We start from the raw sequence: 12,138 nt of genomic DNA on the forward strand, positions 1-12,138 counted from the left end.
ATTGGAATTGATGAGTTGAAGCCTTTTTAGGTGATGGATGCTCCCTGATGAGCAGCACATTTCACCAATGATCTTAGTGCCTTAATCTTCCAGGGCATAATATGGGAATGTTTATCATTCACCATCGGTAGTAACGCCATTACTGGTAAAATGGGATGCTGGCCTTTCTACAGGCACTTCAATAACATTGAATTGCCAAACCCTTGATATATGTACTTCCAGAAAACCTTCTTGAGCACTCATTGCAACAAGTCTTCTTCACTTGCTATAGTAATATAAAATTCTATACTTTTGCCTTCTCTGCAGGGTAAAGATCAACACAGGATAGTTTGAAATTTGCTAGCTGTTTTTTTTTTGGTTCTTGATGTCCAAATCCTTGACATGTTAGACTTGCTCATAATTCAGCAAGAGACAAGGGTCCAACCTCCAAACTAGCATGAAATCTGTCCTCTAGCCAATACATGACTCTCTTCAAGTATTCCCTGAGCAACTTATGGATCAATTTTCCACTCAGGTACCATCTGCAGACAGGTTATGCCGTGTCAAGAGTGGAAGCTTGACAACCAGACATATATGTATATATATAGGACTGTAATCTAGCAAAGGTAGCAAAAATAAGTCAACTTTTAGTGCTGCTCACACCTAACAACTCGCCCTATACCAAGGTCTAGAAATGTTCCACTGATAGCCATATCTACTGTCACACCACACCATCCTTCCTTTGACTCAATTATTCTTGGGTCTCCATTAGCTGTGGGGATTTAGACCATCCTACTATAACTTAAATCCTGGTTCTTATTGGATTCAGCAAATTACTGAGGTTCTGCCATGCAGTGTCATCTACAATCCCACACATATGACTAGGGAATTATGCAGGATTCTTGATTCCCTGATATTGTCCAATCCAGAGGAGAATCTGTGGTTGCATGTCTGTGAGGGACAGCGGGTGCTGGGAGGATACAGCACATCTTTAAATACTCTCCTGGATTATTTTCTGGAAGAAAACACTTGCAGTTTCAAGGTAAGTGGTCAGGCGGACAAATTTAGTTTATTTTCAAGCAAGATTTGCATTTCATGTATTAGCACTAAATTCTGAACTATATAGCCACAGCCCACCTTGAGCATGTATTACTTGCTAACTATAAAATTCTATTTATTTCTTAAGATCTTGGTTATAGTTTTCTTGTCTGGTTTATTTGCTGTCTATATTGCCAAGAATGAGAGTGCAGTTTTCCTTGCCACAATTCCCATAAACTAAAAGATTGTAGATTTTCTTTTGGTTTGTATTCTTGTCCTGAGAATAATGACAAATGTACTAGAACATTTTCCACTTCTTCAATACTTTTCTAAATGATCTCAACTCCACAAGCTCCAACTCATTTACTCTCATGTTTTGGAGATGGAATTAAAAAATGCCAGTAGTACAAAACAGTCTGATAGTGAACTGGACAATGGGCTTGGGAATCAAGTAATGTATATGAGAGATCACTGACAAGCCCATCATGCACAATGGCACTGACCTCAATGTCATCACAAGCACAAACTCCTCTTTCCCTTTAACCCATCATATTTAGGCTTCACTTACTCCATTGGCCTGAGTACGTTGACTTCAATTTCAAATCTTCCCATCTTCCTACCTGATATCAGCAATGGTCTCCTATTTTTCTTCTTCTAATGTCAGGCCTTTCCTTGTTTCCTGCTTCCTCATTCAGTCTCTAAGTTCCTGCTCTCTATAACTCTCTTGTAATATTCTTGCCATCCTAACAATTATCTCTATTTTCAGAAACCTCCTCAGAATGTTTCTCTTTCAAAATGCCTTCGGTATTCTTATCTGTTTCCGTTGCTCCACTTCCCCTTCCTACACTGTGTCCATAGTTGTGCTCATAACTCTAAACTTGTTTTGCAATGTCTTCCTGCCATGAGGAAGAACAGTATAGAGATATGTGATGTTTACATCTAGTATATTTGTGATATGTGATACTAATTAGTGCAAGCACCTCACCTTCAGGAAAATACAGAAATGAAACCACAAAGGGAAAAATCAGTACAAGTTCTAGTTTGTTAGCAGAATGTCTGTTCTAATGTTTGTCAATAGTGTGTAACCCAGCCGGTGTGGGATATGAACCTACACTGAACCATTGCTATGCATTGCAAACCAGCCCAGCCTCTCCCTCGCCTGAGGCATGGTGACTGTCAGGTTAATCCACCACCGGTTATCTCTCTCTAATGAGAGAACAGTCCTATGGTTTGGTAAATCTATGATGACTTTACCTCTACCTTACTGAACAGAATGTTAACAAGTCTAATGTCTGTCTAATCTAATTTAATGTTTTGGCACTGATAGCACAGCAAAAAGCAGGAAGGACCTTTACCTGGGAAAAAAGGAGCTGATATGCTGACAGACATATAAAATACAGAGATCATATACAATCTGGCCTTTTAAAAAAAGGAAAAGGGTCATGTGCCTGCTCAGAATAAAAGATTTCCCTGCATTGGCTGAGCAAATCTGTAACCTAGTGTAGGTCATGAATGACGAATGAGGATGGTTTCTTCATAATAAAAAGCTTTTACACCCTCTGGCTAAAACAGTGCAAATCTAGGACAGATTACAAAATATAAAGGTTCACTTGTAATGGAAATTAAAATAGGAAGGATGAGCCCTATTCCTTATATGGTTTGGGTATTCAACAAAGTAATTAAATGATGAAATCTATATATACTTCAGTGTCTGTATGCAGGAATGGTGTAATGCTTTGTAATTTTAAATGTACTTTTAGAGTCATAGAGTCTTAGAGATATACAGCATGGAAACAGACCCTTTGGTACAACCTGTCCATGCCGACCAGATATCCTGACCCAATCTAGTCCCAGCTGCCAGCACCCAGCCCATATCCCTCCAAACCCTACCTATTCATATACCATCCAGATGCCTTTTAAATGTTGTAATTGTACTAGCCTCCACCACTTCCTCTGGCAGCTCATTCTCTACACATACCAGACCCTGCGTGAAACATTTGCCCCATAGGTCCCTTTTATATCTTTCCCCTCTCACCCTAAATCTCTGCCCTCTAGTTCAGACTCCCCCACCCCCAGGGAAAAGACTTTGTCTATTTATCCTATCCATGCCCCTCATAACTTTGTAAACCTCTATAAGGTCACCCCTCAGCCTCGACACTCCAGGGAAAACAGCAGCAACCTGTTCAGCCTCTCCCTATAGTTCAAATCCTCCAACTCTGGCAACATTTTTGTAAATATTTTCTGAACCCTTTCAAGTTTCACAATATCCTTATAATAGGAAGGAGACCAGAATTGCACTCAATATTCCAACAGTGGCCTAACCAATGTCCTGTACAGCTGCAGCATGACCTCCCAACTCCTGTACTCAATACCCACACCAATAAAGGAAAGCATACCAAACACCTTCTTCACTATCCTATCTACCTGCGACTCCACTTTCACGGAGCTATGAAACTGCACTCCAAGGTCTCTTTGTTCAACAACACTCCCGAGAACCTTACCATTAAGTGTCGTTGAATATCACCATTCTTTTAATATCCAGTCTATCATATCCCTGTTACCTACTGAATTTGTTTGTCTGTCTTACATGTTTGCACATTTTTAACCCAATTACTTAGTCTTTACACCCATTTTAAAATTAAACTTATGTACAATTCAGCCTTCAGTCTGTGAACCTATTTCTTGAATAAAATACCATTATGTATTTTAGTAGAGATTTAAACAGAGTTAAGCAATTTACTTTTTAAAAGTTGCAAATACTTCACTATTTTATGTTCATTCCCACTTGGTTAAGCTAGTAAGCTCTTTAGACAGACTTGTCATGCAATCCAATCAGACTACACTTTTTCAATGAGTGCTTTGCAGTAACTAGAATTTTGCACTTAGATACATTTTCCTGGAAATCTGACCAAGACATAGCTTCTTTCAAGCAACTGAAGTTAAAATTGAGAAACACCAGTACCATAGTGTTACACTGATCACACAGATTTGAGCAACTTCCAGTCTAGTTATAACAACACAAAGGAACAGGAAAGGGCCATTCACCCCCTCAGATCAATTCAATGATTTAGCTAAATAATGATGAAATAAATGGCCATTGACTAGTCAGAATGTATAGAAAAAAGGCAAATGATTGGATGTGGTTGAATACAGTCGAGAGTGTGATGCTGGAAAAGCACAGCATGTCAGGCAGCATCCGAGGAGCAGGAGAATTGACGTTTCAGGCAAAAGCCCTTCATCAGGAATCTGATGGTTGAATACAGGCAGCACTCCTTCACTAACCCCATGGGAGACTGATTAGCGACAATCATGGAATACAGGGAGAACTAGCCACTTGGATACAGAACTGCCTCAAAGGTAGAAGACAGAGTGTGGTGGTGGAGGGTTGTTTTTCAGACTGGAGGCCTGTGACCAGTGGAGTGCCACAAGGTTCGGTGCTGGGTCCTTTACATTTTGTCATTTACATAAATGATTTGGATGCGAGCATAAGAGGTACAGTAGTAAGTTTTGGGAAAGCAAATATTAGCAGGACTTATAAACTTAAAGGTAAGGTCCTGGGGAACAAAGAACTTGGAGTACAGGCTCATAGTCCTTGAAAGTGGAGTCGCACGTAAATAGGATAGTGAAGAAGGCGTTTGGTATGCTTTCTTTACTGGTCAGGGTATTGAGCACAGGAGTTGGGAGGTCATGTTGTGGCTGTACAGGACATTGATTAGGCTACCGTTGGAATATTGCATGCGATTCTGGTCTCCTTCCTATCGGAAAGATGTTGCAAAACTTGAAAGGGCTCAGAAATGATTTACAAGGATGTTGCCAGGGTTGGAGGATTTGAGCTACAGGGAGAGGCTGAACAGGCTGGGTCTGTTTTCTCTGGAGCGTCGGAGGCTGAGGGGTGACCATATACAGGTTTACAAAATTATGAGGGGCATGGATAAGGTAAATAGACAAAGTCTTTTCCCTGGGATCCAGGAGTCCAGAACTAGAGGGCAGAGGTTTAGGGTGAGGGTGATACGAGTATGGAATGAGCTGCTAAACTAAGCGGTAGAGGCTGGTACAATTGCAACATTTCTGAGGCATTTGGATGGTTATATGAATAGGAAGGGTTTGGAGGGCTATGGGCCGGGTGCTGGCAGGTGGGACTAGGTTGGGTTGGGATATCTGGTTGGCATAGACGAGTTGGACCGAAGGGTCTGTTTCCATGCTGTACATCTCTATGACTCTATGACTCTAAGTAGAAGAAAATCTATTGGTAGGTTTCTTCCAAAAAAACTGTAATTTTTTCAATGCTGTCTTGGAACCCAAAGTGCATGTATTCAGGCTCAGACTACTGCTAACTACTTTTTAAATGGATCTAGACATGGGCATAAGAGCTTCATGCTATACTTAGATCTGAACTTGATTGGGAAAACCACCATTAAAAGGTTCTGTCAAATTTAACAGTGGTCTAAGTGGATATGCAAAGCAGGTACAAGCCTAGCTTCTACTTAATGCTAAATTGTTATTGCTTTGTTTATTGTGCATCCATAAAATAGGTAAAGCAAAGTTGAATTTAAACTCTCATTTGTTTACTGATATTGACTGCTGTATAACTATTCATCAGAAAACTCCTGTTTACTTTAAATATTACCATGGAATTCTTTACATTAGCCTGAAAGGGTAGGGCATCAACTTAAAATAACACAGACAACAGACAGCAAACAGGAATAGAAATAGGCAAGAATAGGGCTGGAGATGGATTGTAATGCCATTACAGAAGGTGCATTAAGTATACTGGGACACATAGGAACAGCATTGAGTTCAATGTTGCACTAGAAACAATAAGGGTAATGCGGTCAAAGTTTTTGAACACCAGAGAGGTCATGGAGAACAAAGATGGATGTGTATTTTAGTCACAATCATTTGTTAATAGTTTTGAGATGAAGATGTTGGAAACAAACTACTTTAATAGCTGATGTTAAAAGTAAGAAAAAATTCATAGTAATCAGTAAGTGTAAACAAAATTTGCTGGAGAAACTCAGGCAGTATCTGGTAGGGGAGAAAGTCGAGTCAACATTTCAGGTCCAGTAACTCTTCTTCAGGGCACCATGCACTGATCAGTGAAGCTTGGGACAGCAGCTAAACAGGCACATTAGGCAAGTGTGACTGCCTAGCACCTATCACCCACAGCATGCTGAGAAGTTGGAAATTGTAGTAGCCCTCAGGCTGTGCACTTTGCAAAGAATGAATGTTATAAATCAAGAATACTGTACTGAAGCTCCCAGTGTGGAACACCGTATATGGAGGAACATTATATATCTACTGCACTTACTGTAATTTCCAACTTGAAATATTTTGCCCTCAGGCTACACCTGGTGGGAAATGTATTTTATAATGTTATATTGTAAATATATACAATATAAATATTAAGATGGTTACAATCTTATAGAGTGATATATGTTAAAATGAGACAAGTTGAATTTTTCGTACATCTAATAATATTCAAGTTAAATATTTTTTATTAATGTTTCTTTTTGAAGGAAAAAAAGGCACAAAAATCAAAATTAGGCAGTTGAATAGGAAGAGTTCAGAGGGATATGGGCCAAGTGCTGACAAAAGAGACAAGATTAATTTAGGATATCTGGTTGGCATGGACAAGTTAGACCAAAGGGTCTGTTTCTGTGCTGTACAGCTCTTTGCTTCTATGCCTGTAAGTTGCTGTGACACAATTTCCTTCTCTTTTCTCATTAACAAAAACCAATAATGGTATATTACTGTGGCTGATTATATTTGGTTTCAGAGGATCAAAATTCAGCCTCAAATCATGTTATTAAATGTTATCCAGGCCACATTTGATTTTTTTATTTCAAACTTATTTCAATTCCCTGCAACGCTAACCATGATGCTAACATTTTGATATTTGTAAGCTTCAGTGGGTCACACTATTTAAGTCATAGATTTAAAATGCTGAATTTATTTTACTGTTTAATTCATACACAATGACGCCGCACTCAGCTCCGCACTTACATTTACTCCCATTCCTAATTGCCCTCTTCAAACTCATATCATCCACAGGCACTGATCCTCTGTTTGTTGAGAGCCCAAAAAAATTTAACCTGATTTTACATCATTATAAAATCAAAACCAATGACGACAACACATGCAAAAGAAACCCAGCATACCTCGCTATCTAGATTTCTGCCCTACTGATCATTAACTTGCTACAGGAACAATTGAGAATAAGGTGCAGGGGAAGACATGGGCGTCTTCCCAAAAGTTCACTATCAGTAAATCGTTCTTAAAGTTAATGTTATCATTTCAGAACATAGGATCTTAAATAAAAAAAACAAAAGCAAAGCTATAAAATACTGGTTAAACATAAGAAATAGGAGCAGAAGTAGACATTTCAGCCCATCTAGCCTTTTCCATTGTTCAAAGAGATCAGGGCTGTTCAAATAAACCTCAAAGTCCACATTCCTTCTGTCCTCCCCAGAAGCTTGATTCCCTCACTGATTAAAAATCTCTCAGTTTTAAATATACTTAATGATACAGCCTCTGTAGCCCTCTGAGGTAAGGAATTCCACAGATTCAATACTCTCTGAGAGACTTTCCTCGCTTGTAAATCACTAAAGTTTAGAAGTCACAGAGTTAAGCAGTGAATACTCTTTGACACACAGCTTTTAAAGATACCATTTAGTTTAAACACATGACCAAAATATGTTAAACACAAATCTTTTTGATTAACAGCAGTAATTGAATTTACAGTGGTACAATCTGTCATGGTAAAAAGCACTTCATCTTCCAATTCATAACTTCGGTCCACGACACTAAATGTCAGTCCTGAACCAAAAACTGGCAGAACAGGGAATTCCAGCACATTCAAATCTGCCTCACATTAAATACGAAGGGTTGATTATGTGGCATGTTATGTCAAGTGCGACACCACACCTTTTTACCTAACCCTACAATGATTAGGGATATGTTTGCAATCATTTAGGGCAAATCATTATGTTATTCTTTACTCAAAACAAATATTGTCCATTCCAGCATCACACTCAATTACATAGTAGCAGCCAAGTATCATGTATTTGTATTGAATGGTGACTTCATGAAGTATTATTTAACAATTTATAATGGCACTATTCAAGATGACTACATAACATTTTCCTGTATAATACAATGTGTACTTAATGAGTAAACTGTCTCCCTTATCACAAGGAATTCTTGTCACAGGATGATGCAATGCTAAATTGCAGTCAATAAGAAAGAAGTTCACGTTGTTACAACCATGAGAAGGGTTAAAGTTCTGCATAATTGTCGCATGATTTCTTTCTTCATGTGCTCCAATCTCCTTGCAATAAAACCCAAAGTGAAGATTAACATGCTGAAGCAGCAGGATTAGGTATGTTAGCCTTTATTGCAAGAGGATTTGAGCAAGAGAGTAGCCAAGTCTTGCTTCAATTGTGCAGAATCTTGGATATGACTGCACCTGGATGAGTACTGCGTGTCATAACCTTAGAAAGAATATTACTGCCTTAGAGGGAGTGCAATGACTTGGTCCTGAAATGGTCTTATCAACAGAATTGGGAAAATTGGACCTGTGTTCGTTCAACTTATTAAGAATGTTTTAATTGAAACCTTCAAAAGAGATAGACAGGATTGACGTACATAAGGTGTTTCCCCTGGTTGGGGGAGTCTAAACCAGGGAGCACAATTTCAAAATAGAGGGAGACCACTTAAGAGAGAGATGAGGAGAATGTAATTTTTTCAGAAGACTTTGATTCTTTAGAATTCTTTAATTCTGAGGACTATCGTACATTAATTGCTTATGTTTTAAGGTAGAAATTGACAGATTTCTAATTATCAATGACACAGTGATACGCAGATTGTGTGCAATAAAAGGGATTGAAGCAGACGATTAGCCATGATCACACTGAATGGTGGAGCAGACACACACACTGAATGACCTACTGCTGTTCCTGTGTTCGGAACATATCATTCATTATCTAATTACTTGCTGTACCTGCATCTGAAATGTTTACATTCTTAGCACAGATACATCCAAGACACTCTGACTATTGACATTATAAGTTTAAAGCTTTTTAAAAATATTCTGCTTTTCTGTTCTTACAACCAAAATGAATGACATCACATTTCCCCACATTGTTCTCTGTTTGCCACTTTGTTGCCCACTCACTTAATCTGTCTATATCTCTTTGCAGAGTCTTTGTGTCTTTCTGACAGCTTGCATTCCCACTGTTTTGTGTCAACTGAAGCTCAGTTGTATCATTCTCTGCTCCCTTCTCTAAGTCACTGATATAGATTGTAAGTAGTTGATGCCCCAACACAGACCTTTGTCATACACCAAGTCCCTGTGTGCCAGCTTGAAAATTGATGATTATTGCCTTCTGTCTGCTTCCTGCCCATTCAGAAATACTTTATCTATATGAATGTATCACCTGCTGCCCAGAACGTAGCACGTATATTAACTGTTTGTGTGGCATATCAAGTGCATTTTTTGGATATTCAAGTATACCACACTAATGGTTCTCTTTTATTTTCCCTCAAAAATCTCTAACAAATGTGTCAAATAGGAGTTCTCTTTCATAAAACCATGGTTATTTCATCTAATCGTTCTATGTTTGTCTAATTGCATTGTTATGATTTCCTTAACAATTTCCTGATGATTGATGTCATGCTAATAGGCCTGTGGTTCCCTATTGCTCTCTCCCTGATTTCTTCAATAGCTGTGGTATATTTGCTAACTTCCAATAATGGTGGGAAAATCACAAAATCTAAGGAATTTTAGAAAATCATTGCCAATAATAACAATACTCTGTCCAACAGTACGTTACTGGGGGTGGGGACTATAGATTACTCTCAAGAGCATTTCTGACCCTTGCTGTTCCTAATCTTCACCTATTTTGATTCTACTTTCTAATTTTCTGAGCCAAGAAACTGTCAATAATACCCTTAGGTCATCCTTCATTATCTACTTCCTTTGACAAACTGTCTTTTGAAATGTGGTACACCCAGGAATATTTATTTCCCAACCTTGGTCATCTTATAACCATGTATCTGCAATTATGATTTGATCTGAACTATTTATGCTAGTCTTAGAATTCTGATAATACATGCAATCATCAATTCTGTGATTGACAGCACATCCATTCTCACATTTTAACCAGTAACTCAATATCACTTGGTTGTGCTCAAAATAATCCAGAGGATATTTTAGAAATATTCTACAAAGACAATTCATTGCAAATTTCAAAGTCATGAGATTGTATGATCAGTCATTTCCATTATTTGTGTGGTACATGTCCTGTTCAGGATTTGGCCAAGATATAGGTGTCCTTTTAATAAGCATTCCATTCTCTAACCTAAATATTTGCTTTCTCCACCATTTCTGCACAATAGCTATCACATACTGCCCAAAGGATGCACTGCAGCAGCTTGCCAAGTCTTCATCTTATAGCACTTCCCCACATCTCTGACCTTCATGACCTAAAAAGAAGGATTGCAGGGGCACAGAAAGAACATGACATCAAAATTCCCTTAAGAGTCACATATCATTCTGGTTTGGACATAGCAATGAAGAAAGAACAGCATAATGAGTGAAAATCCCTCCTCATAACAGAAAGGAATCATCTTTACTATTGGGACTGCAACACTTCATGAAAAAGGACCACTGCAAGCATTTCAGGATAACTAAGAACATAAATAATGATCTTCTGAGCACCACCTACATCCTGTGGACTTTGTTTTTAATCGTGGAGACCTCTTGCTTGCTCAGAAGATAATAGGGCTGGTTCAGTAGAATCCAGAGTCTCAGAGAAGGAAGGACAATACATGCGATGCAAATCCAAAAAAAAACAGCTGTATGTTTAAGCTATTCCCAATTTATTTCAAATATTAAATGCCAATTAGTTTTCTAATAGGATGCATCCAATGCCTTTTCAAGAAAGATTATTTAAACGGATGATTCCCCTAATACTTCCACAGTTAAAAATGCTTCAGTGTAAGTGAGCCTGCAATGCCCCACTTAAATTAAAATGTACAAATATGGCGATGTTGGAGAGCTCGACTTGCTTTGGCAAGATTCCAAGTACCCAGAGTCTCAGCTTCATCTGTTCGCATATAATTTTGATGAATTCTCCAAATGTGGGAAACATAACACAACCTTTGTTGCTGCTATTCTGAGCTCACAAATGTCCCACCTTCCACCAACAACGTTTTCCCTTTTCTCCCACTCAACACTGGGAATTGTGTATACAGTGGGAAGTGGAGAGGTGGTGGTGAAGAACACCAGCAGTGACACACTGAATTGCATGTTTCTATGTTCTTAATATAGAGAAAAAAATTAACATAGTTTTTTTAGACGTAGAATGACCGAATATGATCTGTACTATCGCTGAAAAAAATTAATAAAACAATACACTAACTTCATAAACAGCAGTGAATAATGTTAAACACTATTCAGTGTCACATAAAGTAAAGATCATACTTAAAAGAATCAATATATATCTTTTTAAAAAACTATTTCAGTTTTTCATGATTAAAATAAACTTGCAGTTTGAATTCAGATTAAAACAGGTGATAATTTCAAACCACTGACAGGAATGTTGAAACCAGAGGATGTATATTTTAAAATAATTAGCAAAGAAATAGTGAAAAGATGAAGATAATCATTATGAACTGCAAAAACACTGCGTAAAAGGGTGACAGTATCAGATTCAGTGGTTAATTCCTAAACGGAATTGGATAAGCACTTGAAAAGGAAAACATTTGAACAGTAATGGAGAAAGACCAGGGTTTGGTACTAACTGGATATTTCATACGCCATAATGGCCAAATAAAGTCCTTCAGTTTTACAGGATTATATACGTTGTTCTTACATTCAGTGATTCTATGTAGTACCTGATTACGGCATGAGAAAGCAGTGACGTACACGAGACACCTATATTCTTCAGAGGCAGAGCACGACATCAGAAGGTTGTTTTATTTCACGGCTGCTAGAGACACTTGCTGATTACACAGTCCTCAGCCAGAATAATAACATAGCGACTACACATTCACAAGACTGTGCATGCTTTCCAGTCTGTTACCTTTGTTTGAACAACTATGCACTATTCAACTCTGCCA

The 12,138-nt window shown here is 38.2% G+C and overlaps 1 protein-coding gene across 2 annotated transcripts in view; it reads right to left on the minus strand.

The window, feature by feature from the left end:
• LOC132826461 (inositol polyphosphate-5-phosphatase A) overlaps positions 1–12,138 on the minus strand; it is a 518,580-nt gene that overhangs the window by 475,391 nt on the left and 31,051 nt on the right. The window contains exon 1 of one of the 2 annotated variants that reach the window (XM_060842397.1): positions 11,914–12,091. The exons of the other annotated variant lie outside the window; for it this stretch is intronic. Within the exon in view, the coding sequence (XP_060698380.1) occupies positions 11,914–11,982 (69 nt within the window). The 5' untranslated portion in view covers positions 11,983–12,091. Of the gene's footprint in view, positions 1–11,913; positions 12,092–12,138 lie in introns of those variants that run through there. 2 annotated transcript variants of the gene reach the window in all.

The sequence above is a fragment of the Hemiscyllium ocellatum genome, chromosome 22, assembly GCF_020745735.1.
Source record: "Hemiscyllium ocellatum isolate sHemOce1 chromosome 22, sHemOce1.pat.X.cur, whole genome shotgun sequence".
NCBI classification, from domain to species: Eukaryota; Metazoa; Chordata; class Chondrichthyes; order Orectolobiformes; family Hemiscylliidae; genus Hemiscyllium; species Hemiscyllium ocellatum.